Here is a 17,598-nt window from a genome sequence, read left to right on the forward strand (position 1 = left end):
ACACACACACATGAAACTCCTTGTAATCAGGTGGCGTTTAGTAACTCACATAGGATTCACATTGTAATTTAATTCTAACTGTAAAATATAAATGAAAAATCCTTTTTTATTGAAAAAAAAATTCTGCCTCTTCCCAGCCTCCCATTTCCTTCTCCCTCCTCCCACTCCTCTCCCCCTCCCCCCACTCCTTTCCCCCTCCCTCTCCAGTCCAAAGAGCAGTCAGGGTTCCCTGCACTGTGGAAAGTCCAAGGTCCTCCCCGCTCCATCTAGGTCTAGGAAGGTGAGCATCCAAACTGGCTAGGCTCCCACAAAGCCAGAACATGAAGTAGAATCAAAACCCAGTGCCATTGTCCTTGGCCTCTCATCAGCCCTCATTGTCCACCGCGTTCAGAGAGTCGGGTTTTATCCCATGCTTTTTCAGTCACAGTCCAGCTGGCCTTGGTGAGCTCCCAATAGATCAGTCCCTCTGTCTCAGTGGGTGGGTGCACCCCTCACGGTCCTGACTTCCTTGTTCATGTTCTCTCTCCTTCTGTTTTTCTTTGGGACCTTGGGAACTTATTCCGGTGCTCCAATGTGGGTCTCTGTCTCTATCTCCATCCATCGCCAGATGAAGGTTCTATGGTGATATGCAAGATATTCATCAGTATGGCTATAGGATAGGGCCATTTCAGGTTCCCTATCCTCAGCTGTCCAAGGAACTAACTGGAGACATCCTCCTGGGCACCTGGGAGACCCTCTAGGTTCAAGTCTCTTGCCAACCCTAAGATGGCTCCCTTAATTAATATATATGCTTCCCTGCTCCCATATCCATCCTTCTTTTATCCCAACCATCCCAATTCCCCAAGTTCCCCCCATCCTCCCCTTCTTACTTTTCTCTCCCCATCTCCCCTTACCCCTATCGCACCCCACCCCCATGATCCCAATTTTTTGTTCAGCAATCTTGTCTACTTCTCATATCCAGGAGGATAACTATATGTTTTTCTTTGGGTTCACATTCTTTATTTACCTTCTTTAGGATCACAAATTATAGACTCAATGTCATTTATTTATGGCTAGAAACCAATTATGAGTGAGTACATCCCATGTTCATCTTTTGGGGTCTGGGACACCTCACTCAGGATAGTATTTTCTATTTCCATCCATTTGCATGCAAAATTCAAGAAGTCATTGTTTTTTACCGCTGAGTAATACTCTAATGTGTATATATTCCATGTTGTAATATGAGCGGCGGGGCTGCGTCCCCGGCACCCAGCCGCCCGCATGGCTAGCTTATGCCCTGAAATAATTACACGGAAACTGTATTCTTTTAATCACTGCCTGGCCCATTAGTTCCAGCGTCTTATTGGCTAGCTCTTACATATTGATCTAACCCATTTCTAATATTCTGTGTAGTACCACGAGCTGGCTTACCAGGAAAGATCTTAACCTGCGTCTGTCTGGAGTGGGAGAATCATGGCGACTCCCTACTCGGCTTCTTTCTCCCAGCATTCTGTTCTGTTTACTCCACCCACCTAAGGGCTGGCCTATAAATGGGCCAAGGCAGTTTCTTTATTAAATGAAAGTAATTCCTCTATCAATTCCACACTTTCTTCATCCATTCTTCCATTGAAGGACATCTATCTAGGTTGTTTCTAGGTTCTGGCTATTACAAATAATGCTGCTATGAACATAGTTGAACAAATGCTTTTATAATATGATAAGGCATCTCTTGGGTATATTCCCAAGAGTGGTATTGCTGGGTCCTGAGGTAGACTGATCCAGGATTTCCTGAGAAAACGCCATACTGATTTCAAAAGTGGTCGCACAAGTTTGCATTCCCACCAGCAATGGATGAGTGTACCCCTTACTCCACAACTTCTCCAGCAAAGGCTATCATGGGTGTTTTTGATTTTAGCCATTCTGACAGGTGTAAGATGGTATCTCAAAGTTGTTTTAATTTGCATTTCTCTGATCACTAAGGAGGTTGAGCATGACCTTAAGTGTCTTTTGGCCATTTGAACTTCTTCTGTTGAGAATTCTCTGTTCAGTTCAGTGCCCCATTTTTTAATTGGGTTAATTAGCATTTTAAAGTCTAGTTTCTTGAGTTCTTTATATATTTTGGAGATCAGACCTTTGTCTGTTGCGGGGTTGGTGAAGATCTACTCCCAGTCAGTGGGTTGACTTTTTATCTTAGTGACAGTGAAAAATCTTTTTTATGTGGCAAATTTTTGCATTTTATGAGTTTATAGTATTTATTAGTGCTTTTACTGTGCATATATACACACATTTCTATTTTACTTGTATGTATCTTAAGAATTTTAAGTTGTTAGATATTTTACTTATTAGCTGTCACTTTTGATTTCATCTAACCATGTAGTTTTGTTCATAAATATTTAAAATATTTAAAAATATTATGAGAACCTTAAAAACGCTGCTTGAACAGCTATCTAATATGCTTCTGTTGAATATATATATATTTAATCTCCCTGCAGACTACTGAACATTATCTCCAATTTTTAAATCATTAATCACTATTAATTTATTGCCTTAGGATACATTTTGAGAACGCAGATGACTAGGTTAAAGGACCAGGACTTAGAGATCCCATCTAATGTCCCAACTTTAGCTTAGCAGCATAGCTTCCTGAGTCTGTACCTTAGTGACCATGTTTTCTTAAGATCTTCATTCAAGATAGGGCACTAGTGGGGTTCAGATAGCACCAACTGCCTACTTTCTTACATAAAGCAAGAATTGGGTTTCTAGATTCTAAATGAAGTAATGATGAAACACGTTTGGAGATTACCTCTGTGATCTTAAAGCAAGGATGCACTGTAAAAGAGAAGAGCTGGGTAACCACCACCTCTTCCTGCGTTCTTTGCCTTTTGTCTGTGTTTATGTAGTCAGTCACCTGTCCTGCTATTACTGGACTACACCAACATTGAAACTTTCAGAAGAGATAGCTTCACCTACCTCCATATTGTCTCTCTGTATGACCATGATCAGTTCTGGGAGAGATCAGAATGTTCTTTGGAGGAAGGCGAGAAAGAAGAGACAGGGGTGTTTATTAAGACATTAGCATAATCTGACAGTGGTGGGAATTCAAGGTTTATGGAATACATAAATAATAAAACCAACAAAACAGAATAAGATATTAATTCACCAGCCCTGCTTTTCAAGTATGCTAAGTGGAGAATCCCCATTCCAGCTTTGGCAGGAAGCCAGACATCATGTCTCAGTGAGACGAAAAGCACCATTAGTCCATACTAGAGGTAGGAGTGAGCATCCTACAGGGATATTAGCTTCTCCTGACTCCTGAATGTCACATAATGCCACCTGTGCACAGGTGAGTACAGGTGGAGCCAAGAATGACACAGTGCAAGAAAGAAGAAATACATTTAGGTATCATATTATGAAGAGGTAGGGACATAAACTATTCTCTAAAATGTAAATTAATGTATGGGGAGCCTAAATGTTTTGGTGTGTAAAGGTGCTTGCTGCGAAACCGGATGGGTTAGAGTATACAGCAGCACACACATGAGAAGAAGAGAAGCAACTTTATACACATGAACGCATGCACTTGCATTCCCGTGTGCACCCACACACACACATGATATTTATAAGGATTTTAAAAAATTATGTATCAGTAATGATAGCTGCCCCTTAAATTTGAGACAAAATTCTGTGTGGTGGTAGTCATAACTTTTTTGGTAGACAGACTCAATTCATGCCATAGTCACTCTACAGTTGCAGCTGGAATGGTTGTCTTTCTCTGCTCCTGTGTGCCCAGATACTCTGTATGACTATTGGCATACTCCCAAGCCAGTTCAAGATCTGATTTCCTCATTATAATATTAGAAAACATGTGATTATAAATCTAGTTATTTTTTTCTGAATATGGAAACTTCTCTTTTAAATTTTATTCCTGTGGCCAATATTATAAGCATTCCTGTCACCATGCAATTACTGGTGTCCCAGAACCATTATGTTTCCTTTTGTGAAGTGGGGATGTGTATTTTTTTGAGGTAAAATTGGGTTCTAAAATCTGTGGGAAAAGCCTGTAGATGACTCCTGCAGAGGGTTTTAGTTGTGCAGGTGTGCACTGTGGAGGGTCAGCTCAAGTGGTCTTTGAGAAAACTCAGGAGGTCAGTACTCACTGCTGTTGATAGGCGGGATTCAAAGCTACCTGGGCTAAGACTCCATCCTGTTTTTCCCTCTGCAGATGACAGCAAAGCTAGACTCAGCAGCATCACACCCTCTGTTGTGCTGGGCAGCCTTCTGGATGACCAGCACTGGCACTCGGTTCTCCTGGAGCGCGTGGGCAAACAGGCAAACTTCACTGTGGACACAAACACACAGCACTTCCGGACCAAGGGTGAGACTGATGTCCTGGACATTGACTATGAGGTAAGTCAGTCCTCTCTGCTAGTTTCCAGGAGTAGGTTGTCTGTAAATAGAACCTTTAAGTTCCTCCATCTGGGCTATGTCTGGAAATGCCTTTGCCAAACTGTGTGCAGCTGATGAGGTATCAAGAGTGCCAGCTAAAATCAATACTTCTTTTTTACTTTCTGTATGTGCATATGTATGCATGTGGGTAGTCAAGTATGCCTTTGTTTATGTGTGTGCATGTGTGTATCTTAGTTTCATTTCTGTTGCTGTGTAAACAAACAAAAACAAACAACAACAAAACACTTCTGCTAACAAGGGGTTTATTTAGCTTATGATTCTTGATTGTTACCCATCATTTCACAGAAGTCAAGGCAAGAACTCAAATAGTCAGTCACATTGCATCTATAGTCAAGAGTAAAGAGAATAAATGCATTTTTATTATTTGTTTCTCGTCAAGAAGCTTTCTTCTCACTTATACAGTTCAGAACCTGCCACGTGGGATTGTGTAGATCACAGAGTAGATAACCTACCTCAATTAACAACCAAGAGAGTCTCCTACATTCAAACCAGTCTAATAAAGACTCAGTTGACACTTACTAGGTAATGCTAAGCCATAACAAGTGGGCCTTTAAAGCTAACTATGTGTATGTGTCTTTAAGTGTGTGTGTGTGTGTGTGTGTGTGTGCGCACATGCTTATAGGTATATATGTACTTTTAGCTTCCCGAAGTTATTATCTGTTAGTTAAATATAAACCATTCATTCTTTAACGAAAACTTTAATTAGCTAGAGTATTAAAAGATACAGAAAATATTAACAAAATCTCGTGTGTGAATTAGAAAAATGGCTCAGCTAATAAAGAAATTTTCTGTCAAGCCCGATCACTTGAGTTCAGTTCCCAAGAACCACATGGTGGAATTCTAATTTCTAAAAATTGCCAGTGGTCTTAAAACCCGTGCTCTCAGAGGGTCCCTGATCTTTTACATCCATGACCATTTGAACTTCTAGCTCTAGCTAGTAAACTAGAACTGCTTTGCCCTTTTCTGTGGTACTAGGGACTGAACCTAGAGCCATGATGGAAGATATCAGTGGACTGCATCAAGCTAAAGGAGGCTGCAGTTCTTCTAGTCTAATAGTCAAAGTACAACAAGGCCAGTGACCAGGGGACAGAGGAGAGAAGGACGGGACCCTCTTGGTGGGGCTGGGAAAAAAGGAGGTTTTCTGCTCACGCAGTGAAGCACATGTCTTCCAGAAGGAGACCTCACTGGATCGTTACCAAAGGATACAGTTAGCCTGATCAGAAGGTACGACCTAAGATGTGTGCAACAGGTTCCAAGGTCCGAAACTCAAACAAGGCAATGGACAGGGTTTAAACAATAGCAGTGCTGTGTAGAAGTCAGCTAAGTACAAGAAGGCCAAACACCAGATTTCTCAGGAATTTTGAAAGCTGCCTGGTAGACGTTGTCTATAATTAAAACATAAACTGCATAAACTTGATTAAATGGGTTGAGATTCAATTAAATGAAATATATTTTTTTTTGATTTTTCGAGACAGGGTTTCTCCATAGCTTTTTGGTTCCTGTCCTGGAACTAGTTCTTCTAGACCAGGCTGGCCTCGAACTCACAGAGATCCGCCTGCCTCTGCCTCCCGAGTGCTGGGATTAAAGGTGTGTGCCACCACCGCCCGGCTAAATGAAATATTTTTAAGGAAATAAATTTGGTAATTTCTAATTACTTTTCTATGTAATTATATCTCATTTACCTACTTTTACACCAGAACTTTTGTAACTGCTTTGTCTGGGGATGTCTTGTCTTATATCTAAGCTATAGAAAAATGCTCCAAGTTAGAGTTTGACTCATTGTTTTATAGATGGCCTGGGCTGGGAGTCTGCTAACCTTATGTCTGACTGAAAGCTCATTTCTCTATGCTTAATTGTGCAAGGTTAATATTTGTGTGTGTGTGTGTGTGTTATTTGGAATTGATACTAGAGGTATTCACTTGTTAGAAGCCATGTTACTAGTAAGCTATAGACACAGTCCTTTCATTAGCTTTTAAATTAAATTAAAAGCATTATGTTATTTTAAGAGAGGCTTTCATGTAGCCCAGGCTGTCATTGAACTCTCAAAGGACTAATCCCTTTGCCTTCATTTCCTGAGTACTAGGATTACAGGTGTACACCGACATTCTCTTCAATGTGGTGCTAAAGTTAGAATTTACCAACAAAGCTGCATCCCCCATCCCCTTTTGGTTTTTCAAGACAGAATTTCTCTGTAGCTTTGTAGCCTGCCCTGGAACTAACTCTTTAGATCAGGCTGGCCTCAGACACACAGAGATCCACCTGCATCTGCCTCCTGAGTGCTGGGATTAAAGATGTGTGCCACCACCGATGGCTTTTATTTTAAAATTCAAGAAAAGATTTGATGAAATTATCTGCCTTATTCTACTGAGTATGGAATATACAGACCTGTACCACCAGCCAGACTAGACTAATTTTTTTTTCCATTCTTACACATTCATTAAAGAAGGAAAGGTGGGAGGGAAAGAAGGAAGAAAGGGAGGAAGGGAGGAAGGAAGGAAGGAAGGAAGGAAGGAAGGAAGGAAGGAAGGAAGGAAAGAAGGAAGAGAGGGAGGGAGGGAGGAAGGAAGGGAGGGAGAAAGGGAGGAGGAAGGAAGTAAATGTGACAGAGATTTTGATTACAGGTAAAGATTTAGAAAAACATATCTTAAAGGATCAAAAGCTTCTAAGAATCAGCTCACTATGTTAAAATATAACAAAGATAAATATATTTCTTATCTTTACTAAATTCTATGCAATGGATTCTTTAGTCAGAATAAGATTATGAATTTAATGTACATATGAAGTTGCACTTGTAAATTCTTGGTGTGTGTGTGTTTGTATGTGACCTTCATTAAGAACAATAAGAGCACATAATACTTTTGCAGAGGACGTGAGTTTAGTTCCCATACACACAGAGGTAAAACATAATTCCCTCTGTCTTCTGTGTTAGGGATTCGATATCTTCCTCTTGTAACTTGGGACATCTATACTCATAGGAATAAATATCATTCCTATGAATACATATAACATTTTTTAAAATAAAAGAATTAGTCAAAGATTATCTGATAGAGCATATATAGACCTTTATAAATAATTTAAATTATGGTGAATAAAGAATATTGAACAACTATTTGAAAAGTAGCTAGCAATTCTAATTACTTATTTCAGGACCCAGACCACTCAGCAACTCCTAAAATTATATTGAATAGAACCCACTTAGGCTTTATCCAGACCTACTGAGTCAGAAATTCTATGAGAGGGATCTGCTGCCTTTACTCAGAAATCATGCAGGCAATTCTTATACTTCCAAGTATCTCTCCATCATCCAGGACATCAGGACAGTAACTCAAGACAGGAACTTTGTGGCAGGGACTAAAGCAGAAACCATGGAGGAGTTCTTCTTACTGGCTTGAGCCTAATGGCTTCTCATTAGGATGAGCTTAGGATACTTCTTATATATGACAGGTCCAGGAACAAAAATCCCATTAAAGGCACCAGTCATTATGAGGAAGGATTTCCCACATCATTTACCAATCATGAACATACCCCACAAGTTTCTCCAGAAGCCAGTCTAGTAAGGAAATGCTCTCATTAAGGCTCCCTTTCCCAAATGACTCTAGCTTAGGCCAAGTTGACATAAAACCAACCAGAACAGAGGATTGCTTTGATTAGGTTAATTTAACTGGATGGGAACCCCCCCCCCCATCGTGTCACCATTTCCTGGGAAAAGATCCTGGGTGATATTAAAAAAAGAAAGTGTGCTGAGCACAAGCACTAATTGCTCTCTTTTTTTGATAGTGGGTAGCATGTGACCAGCTCCTTCAAACTTTATTCTGCCATGATAGAACAATGAGCAGATATAAGCCCTTCCTTCCTTAAGTTGCTTTACCAGGGTATTTTATCAGGAAACTAGACTAGAATGGATTGTTGGACAATGACTAGGAAGCCTTAGAACACAATTTAAAACCCTGGAAGGATAGGGAATAAAAGGGTGATATATAAAGAAAAAATGGAAAGATTAGGAGCAGACCTTTTTTTTCAATCATTAACATGAAACTTAAGATAGGTCTTTTTCTTTAATCCGAACTTCTGCTCAGTATAGTATAGATAATATATGTCATTCAGTGATTTCAAAAGACACATTGACATTCTATGACTCAAAAGACAGGATTCCAGGTAGGTATTTTTGAATTGTTGAAAACTGAACATCCTTGAGTACCCATCACTTTCTTATGTCAACTTGTTTAATTGATTGAAAAAACAAAGAGAACAGAGCAGCTTAGATTTACATCAAAGCATAGAAGTATCTTTAATGAACCTGAAAAAAACATTGACAAAAAGAACACCATAAAGTCATTGTTCAATCTCACCATTTTTTCAAATACTTTCATGTCCAAGGTGACTTCTAAAATCAATGCCATTACCTAATTCACCACTGACTTGCAAGCCTGTGTGCCAGTGTATGATCTCACTTGTAAAGCTATTCTATGAGATCACAGCTGTTTGACATTGAAATGATTGATAGTTTTCAGGGAAATGAAATTCAATGATGTCACTTAGTTTATGAAGTCAGAGACCCTTCCTTGCCTGTGAGAAACACTTCTTAAGAACAAAACTCCTTGAAATATTTCTCTTAAGCAGTTGCTGCTTCAGGAACCTCAAACTTTTGCCAGAATGTGCAGACAGGTTGCTCTAGACATCACAAAAAGAAGACAAATTGAGGTGGTGGCAGACACCAGCTGTACGGGAAGACAAGAATTATGTGTCAGAAGCCTTTAGCCTTGAAGATTTATCTCAAAGTAGTTGAGGAGAAGAAAGAGCCTTCTAGGTGAGGGAAATGTTGTATTCAGTTGTTTCCCACCCTCAAGCTGGTATAAGCCTAAAAGGTAAGAACTTGAAATTTCAGTTACTCAGAAGCAAAACCACTTCAGCTGTTAGTAGAAGCACCACTGAACATTGCTATTCATATCAGAGGATGGGCTCCATCACAGTGCATTCTGTTAGTAGAAATCACACTCCAGGTTCTCCCTGAGCTCTGTGTACACATGAGATACAGACTCCTACAGTTGGAAGGATGTTGATGCCATTTCCTGGGACCCACTGTCAGAGCATGCCAGGATATTTTCTAGATCTTCTTTGTTATAGTTTGTTTCAGCGCTAACTATATTATGCAACTCTATCTTCATTTATAAACTTTACCAAAATGTAGAACTGTTGATCAAAAAAATGTGGTACCTATGACTCCTTTTAGACCATGTGCTTTGAATCAAAAGGGTCATCAAGACACATATTTACATACCTGGACCCAATTACTGGAACTGTTTGGGAGGGATTAGGAAATGTGCCCTTGTTGGAGGAGGTGTGTCACGGGGAACAGCACTTTGAAATTTCAAAAGTGACAAGCCTTTTCTAGTTAGCTCTCTCTGTCTGCTCAGCGTTTGTGAACCAAAATATAAATTGGCAGCTACTGCTCCAATCCTATCCCTGCCTGCCTGCAGCTATCTGTGCTCCACCCCATGTTGGCCATGCACATTAACCCTCTGAAACTGGGAGCCTGAATAAGCTTTTTCTATAATTGTTCTTGCTCAAGCTGTCTTATCACAGCAATACAATACATTCCCATCAGTGACATGTGATATTTTGTGAATCAGCTGGTGTAGCATTTGCCATCATAAGATGTTTGCAGCTGTCTGCTTTGATTATGTCCCACATACAACAGAGATCAGGCCTACAAAATCCTGACAAACAGGTAAGAAGTAAGGAGATGATGGACAGCTCCTGAATGTTCTCCAAACACACATCACTGAAACCACAAACTGATCTAAATGCTGGAGAAGATGACAGACGGCCTTTCTCCCTCCCTCCAACCTGGAGCCAGATGCAGTTTAGAAAGGTATTTTTAGGACCTTTGTCCTCCGATGTCCCTATAGTTCAAGAAGTCCTTTGCTTTCAAGAGCTCTCAGTGATCCCATTTCATACCATTCTCTAATAAGTACCCTAAATCATATAAACATTTTAGAAGCATATGGTTTACACCCAGATATTCCATACACACTAAGAGAAATTTTAAAAAAGTGAAGATACCAAAAAAAGAACAAAAATCTAAAAAAAAATCTAAAACTAAGCAACAACCATGACAACAACCAGGAACCATGCAAAACTCCAAACGGAGACTAACTAAAATCTTTGAACACTTTAATTCACATGTGTGGATGGCTTGAGAGAGGTCTCATCTAGTAAGAGTACATACTGTCCTTCCAGAGAACCCAAGCTGAGTCCCATTCTGCACAAGGGGGGCTCCCACTAGCCTGTAACTCCAGCTCCAGAGGATCTGATGCCATCTTTAGAGCAACTGCACTCACGTACAAGTACACCCCACCACTCATGTCTTTTTTTTGCTTTTGAAATGTAGTTTTTTAAAATTTTGTTTATTTATGTATATGAGTGCTGTATTTGTATCTATTCCTGAATGACAGACAGGGGCATCAGGCAGAAGAGGACCTCAGATTCCATTGTAGTTGGAATCTCAAAAGCGGTCAGTGCTTTTAGCCACTGAACAACTAAGTCATCTCTCAAGCCCCAAATGTTTCTTTTAAGAAAGAATTTAGTATGTAATACAGCTTGACTAGTATATACTGTAAAATAAGAGATTGTATACACTTGAAAATGTGGAAGACTTGGTTTCAGGCCAGTTGATATAGTTAGTACCCACCAACATCCCAAAAGCCCGAAGTTCCATTACCAATATCTCATAAACTAGGTGGGGTGGGTTGATTCTGTGTTCCCAGCACTTGGAAGGTAGAGGTGGGAAGATGAGAAGTTGAAAGTCATCCTTGGTTATAAAGCAAGTTTGAGGACATCTCGGAATACATAAGATCTGTTTAAAAACAAGCAAAGAAACTAGAAAGAAAACCAAACATAGACAATGCTGGAAGGATACTGAAGTTGTTGTTCAGGTAGAGGTTGAGAGTGGGATTAAAGAGATCTGACATATTTATTTATTTATTTATTTATTTATTTATTGGTTTTTGGTTTTTTAAGACAGGGTTTCTCTTTGTAGTAGTCCTGGCTGTCCTGGAACTAGCTACGGTAGACCAGGCTGTCCACAAACTCACAGAGATTCGCCTGTCTTTGCCTCCCGAGTGCTGGGATTAAAGGCGTGCACCACCTCTGCCCGACTGACATTTTTTTTAAATATTTATCGTTAAATAACTTTTAAAATTTTGGGTCATGTTTTAAAAAGAAACAAAGATGATAGAAAAAATAAATTCTTTTTTTAAATTTTTAATTAAAAATTTCCACCTCCTCCTATTTCCCCCCCATCCCCCTCCCCCTCCTTCTCCAGTCCAAAGAGCAGGAAAAGATGAATTCTTAATGACATAGTCCTAACATGTGCTTCTAAAATTACTCAAATTCTTTTATTCACAGATTTTCATTAAAAATTCCAGTTTTACTGGGCATGGTAGTACATACCTCTCTATGAGTTTGAGGTCAGCCTGATCTACATAGTGAATTTCAGGGCAGTCACAGCTGTATAGAGAAACCCTGTGTGTGTGTGTATATATATATGATAATATATATGCCACATATATTTATACTGGTATACACACATATACATATATGTACATACCAGGCTTTTTCTTTTATGCCAAAAACCATCCCCCAAATCATAACACAGAGACTTATTATTAGTTTTTAACACTTGGACTAATTTAGACACATTTCTGGCTAGCTCTTTAGCTTAAATTAACTTATTTCTCTTTATCTACTTTTGCCTTGAGACTCATTACCTTTCTTACTCCTGTATATATTACACTGATTATCTATGTCTGACTTGCTGGAGTATGTCTGGCTTCTTACCTAGGGCATGTCCCTTGTTCTCTCTTTCTCCTCTCATTCTTCCTTTTTCTACTGTACCTAGCTTTCTACTTTCTACTCCTATTCTCTCTCTCTCTCTCTCTCTCTCTCTCTCTCTCTCTCTCTCTATCCCAGCTCCAGCACTCTTTTCTCTGTCCAGCTCTTGGCCATTCAGCTCTTTGTTAGAACAGCCAGGTGCGTTGGGCATGCAAGATGAAAATTATGAAATTCATAATTAATCAAATGCAGTATATACAAGTAACACATCTTTACACAGTTAAAAAATATTCTGCAGCGTAAACAAATGTAACACATCTTTGCCTAATTAAAATAATGATATATATATATATGCCTTCTGTTGTGATTTGTTTACTTTTAATTCATATTAAGATGGGTCTTGCGTATGTACATATTCCTGTGTACATGTGAGTCTCCATTCATGTGTGTGCACATTTATGGGAGCCAGAGCTGCATACTTTGTCTTTTACTTGCTCTCCTCCTAGATTATTTACTTATTTAAATGCATATATTAACTATTTAAATAGTTAGGGTAGGGTAGCATCTAAATAACTAAATAAATACATGCATTGGAATTTGTTTTTATTATAAGAGTTGACATTTTTCTACTTCCTTTTAATTTTTTTCTATAAACTGCAAGTCTCTGATAATACAGGGGATATTTCTTAAACAAATAACTTATTTTCTTTGTGTCAATTAACATAGTATCAACCTAATCCTCATCCTATTCCAGTACTGGTACAATTTTCTTTCTATGCAATTTTTGAGAGAGGCTCTCCAGTAGCCCAAAGCCTCTGGTCTTGAATTTACTATGCGATTGAAGATGGCTTTGATTTTCTAATTTTCCTGCATTTACACTTCAAATGTTGGGATTATAGGTGTGCTCTGCCTTACCCTATTTTTGCAGTTTTAAAATGGAATCCAGGATCTCATGTGGACTAGGCAAAGTGTCTACCAGTGGAGTTACCTCCCAGTCCCCCATAAGAAGGTGGTTGTAAGGGCCACATGCTCAGAGGCTGCCCTTGCTGCAGTCCTTGCTAGTGCTTGGTTCTACCTACTGATCACGTCTCCTTTCACACTTAGAAGATTAAATGACCAGCTGGACACAGCAGAGCTGTTTATCTATGATTAAAATAACCAAAGATCCCCAGCGAATTAGTTTCCAAGACAATGCGAAGTATAGATGCTATTCATCTTTTCCTTCTGTGGATACTAAGTAGCTAGATTAGTCTAAAAGGACTATAGAGAGAAAACAGGGAATCCCATGAAAATAACACAAGAAAATGGAAAATGATAAGATGCAGAAGAAAGAAAGAAAGAAGAAAATCTCCAAAGATAAATAACATTTGTACTCTTGTATTGGTTTCTCTACTGTTGCTGTGCTGAAATACTCTGACTGATTTAACTTGAGGAAAGAAAAGGTTCGTTTTGGCTTGTAGTTACAGAGGGATACCTTCCATCACTGGGAGCAAGGCAGAGGGCAAGGCAGGGGACAGGAGCATGAGGACAGCTGTCACACTGTAACAGTGTAGAATCTTGTGCAAATGAAGTAGGTCCAGCCTATGAAACCTCAAAACCAACCTTAAGTGAAGCTCTTCACTGATGTATGTGGGTCTTTTATCTATCTGTTGCTTTCATTGGTTAATTAATAAAGAAACTGCCTTGGCCTTTAATATGACAGAAAATTAGGTAGGTGGAGTAAACAGAACAGAATGCTGGGAAGAAGGGAAGTGAGGCAGACGCTATAGCACTTCTCTCCAAGATGGACGCAGGTTAAAATCCTTCCTGGTAAGCCACCACCTCGTGGTGCTACACAGATTATTAGAAATGGGTTAATCAATATGTAAGAGTTAGGCAATAAGAGGCTAGAGCTAATGAGCCAAGCAGTGTTTAAAAGAATACAGTTTTTGTGTTGTTAATTCAGGGCATAAGCTAGCCTTGTGGGAGCCGGGTGGGAACGCAGCCCACCTCTCTTACTACACTTCACTAGCAAGGCTCTATCTCCTTAAGGCTCCAGAGCCTTTATGGACAGAAGAATTCCCTTGAAAGATGTGCCTCAGATGTACTTCTCATTCAAGTCACAACACTGATTTAACCTTTCAACCAGCCCTGCAGTGGGTATAGTTCATGATGTATTTCATTGGTACCTCCAAGACATCAGGAGAAGAAAACGTCTTCAGTCCTCTTTCCTCATAGCCACAGAGGCACAGACACACGCTGTCCAGAGTAAATGGTTCCTGTCTTGGAGACAGAGAAATAGCCTTGGACCTAGGAGCATGGATAATAGAACTGGGTCTGAACTCTTTCTGGGAAAGACTTTAGATCCTCTTGGGTTATTCCCTTTCCTTTTAATGTTCAATTTAAAATTGTGATCTAATAGCTCCTCAAATTTTATAACTGTGAGTTGCCATAAAAGTTACTTTATAAGGCTTGTGTATATGCATATAATTCCAGCACGGGAATTAGGAGGTAGGAGGATCCATGGGATTTGCTGGAAAGGTATTCTAGCTTAATAGGTGAGCTCCAGTTTCACTGACTCTATCATCATTTAATTTTGTTTAATGAGTTAGATAGTTGGTGTTTTAGTTGACTGCCAAGCCTGATGACCTGCGTTCAGTTCCATGGGTAAGGCAAGAACACAATTTCTCAGTTGTTTCTAGACTTCCATGTGTTATCCTTGGCAGGTGGATATCTCCTATATGCTGACTATTTAAATAATAAACAAATGTGTTATAAAAACATCTACTGTTGAGCTCTACCCTCCATGTAATATGCACACATATTCATGAGGACTCATAGGCACACACGAATATATATATATTCTCAAGACATATTTTAATATATTAAAAATAAACAGATGATTTTAAATATGACAGAAAGTCTTTAATATCGACATCACACCAAGAAAGACCGTCCTTCCTCCCCTTTATTGTTTTAGTGCTGGAAGTTGGATCAAGGGCCTCAAGCATGTTAACCAAAATCTCAACCATTAAGCCTCTGCCCCAAGTAGTTCTTAAATAGTTTTTAATTTTATTTCTCTTCTCTAAGGCACCCAGGATGGCTTGCAGGACTCTATGTAGCAAGGCTGCTTGTGATCTTCCTGATCTCCTTAAAAGCACCTGCGGACACAGCACTGAGCCACCAAGCCTGGATTCCTTGTCTTTATCAGTATTCAGAGAGGCCACTGATAACATATTTCCTTATTTTCTCCAAGTTTCTGCTGGAATGTTGATAGCACAGCTTAATTAGCCTTCCACTTCTAGTTGAGGTGGCTAATCAGATACTTGGAGACTGGCTGAATTAGTATAGTCATCAATAAAATAATAGAAAATTAGCCAGGCTCTCTCAGACACACACGGAGCCTGGGGCGAGAATACAAATGGAGAGAGCCACATGCCGCAATCTAAATATTTAAAGAGGTTTAAATCAAGCAAAGGATTTACTTAATCAGATGTGTTTTCAGTTCTTCTAACACTAAGAAATTGCCTTCAGAATCACACTGAACCATTTTCAGATCTGTCCATGCTGGGGATAGCTACCCCATATCCTCAGAAGAACAGGTGGGAGAGGAGAAGACCTGATTTTGATGGTGGCAGGACACTTTTAAGTCAAGAGACTTGGATGTCTTGGGAAAGTCATCGTAGTTGACATTGTGGTCATCTCACCTGGCTTATGAACACTGCTCCTATGAAGCAGGATTTCGTCTATGGAACCACAGACAAATGAGTGCCCCCAGCAGGAGCCCTTGCTGTCTCAGCATACGGAGAACACTGAAATACATATTTTCAACCAGATCTTTTCTAGAAGAATAAAATTTATACAATTTGACTAGTTGGCCAAAGAACCTAGTTATTGTTATATAGAGACAAAACCCATAAAGTTTATGTTATACCAGTTTGATTCCCTGGAGTCTGTGAGTGTGAGAAAGATACCGATTTACTCACTTAGCAGTAGGAGCCACAGGCAATACTCATCCTCTGGGCTGAACAAAAACAATGTTGATACAAATGATGTCTGGATCCAGCCTCAAGTGCAAGATCCTATTACATGGAGCAATGTGCTGCCTGTGGGAAAACTGGAGTGGTCAATTTGTACTACGAAGAACCCACTGGCAGCATCTGTTGCTCTCTGCCTTACCATCTGCTTGTTCTCTTTAAAGGCTGTAGCAGGCTTCTAAAGATCATGGATCTGTTTGTTGTTGTGGCAATGTGGCAAATTGCCAGGGTAGACTGAAGGGCGGAGAGAAGATGGGGCTATGGAACTTTGAGTTTCCTTCAAAATAGTATAGAGCTGGGAGATGGCTAAGTCAGTCAGGTGCTTGCCGTTCAAGCATGAGAATTTGACTTCAAAAGTGTTGGGTACTGTCACGGATGTTTGTAATCTCATTGTTGTGATGGCAGAGTGGATCCCTGGGTTCACTAGTCAACCAATCCTGCTGAACTGGCAAGCTCCAGGTTAAAGGAGATACCCTATCTATATTAGTTACTTTCTATTGCTGTGGTAAGTCATAATGTCAAGATCAACTTAGAAAATAATTGAGTTAATTTGGGGCTCACAGTTTAGGGATTAGACTCCATGGTAGCAGAGTGGAAATTGCAGGCATATGCATTCAAATCATTGCTCAAATCATTTTTTAAAAAAACACCACAGATTTCACCAGAAAACTGAGATTTCTGGCTTCATTTCTAATAACAGAAACTCATCAAATATATCTGAATTGCAGACATCTAGGTTGGGCTGTCTCTACTGAAGTTCCAAGTGATCCAGGAACATGTAGACATGAATGGAGAGATGACTTAGTGGAAAAAGCACTTGCCTAGTAAAAATAAGGACCTGGGTCCTGTCCTTAGAACATTGTTCTAGTTTGCTTTCTTTTGCTATAATAAATACCATGACCAAAAATCATTGAGGAAGAAAGGGTTTATTCCATCTCATTCTTCCAGGTAACAGCCCATCACTGAGGGAATAAAGTGAGGAACTCAAGCAGAGCCTATGGAAAAGGACTGCTTATTGGATTGTTTTCCATGGCTTGGTCAGTCTTCATTCTTCTGTAATGCACAGGTGGCACTGTCCACGGTGGGTTAGGCCCCCCAAACCAATTGTTAATCAAGAAAATGCTTTCAAGGCTTCAACAGGCTGATATGGCTGATATGGTGGAGCTATTTTCTAAATTTGGAATCCCTCTTCCTAGATGACCCAGTGTGTGTCAAGTTGACCAAAAATTAAGTAAATGAACTAACCAACACACTGATGATGAGGTAAAGCCTGGTGTGCTGGAGAACACTTGCAATCTCAGTGTGG

At 39.7% G+C, this 17,598-nt stretch overlaps 1 protein-coding gene across 1 annotated transcript in view; it reads left to right on the plus strand.

Annotated features, from left to right (window-relative positions):
• Positions 1-17,598, plus strand: part of Cntnap5 (contactin associated protein family member 5) — a 976,150-nt gene that overhangs the window by 450,959 nt on the left and 507,593 nt on the right. Inside the window, exon 6 of the mRNA XM_057769582.1 lies at positions 4,199-4,383. Coding sequence (XP_057625565.1) covers positions 4,199-4,383 — 185 coding nt within the window. The remainder of the gene's footprint in view (positions 1-4,198; positions 4,384-17,598) is intronic.

Source organism: Chionomys nivalis, chromosome 5, assembly GCF_950005125.1.
Source record: "Chionomys nivalis chromosome 5, mChiNiv1.1, whole genome shotgun sequence".
Classification (NCBI taxonomy): domain Eukaryota; kingdom Metazoa; phylum Chordata; class Mammalia; order Rodentia; family Cricetidae; genus Chionomys; species Chionomys nivalis.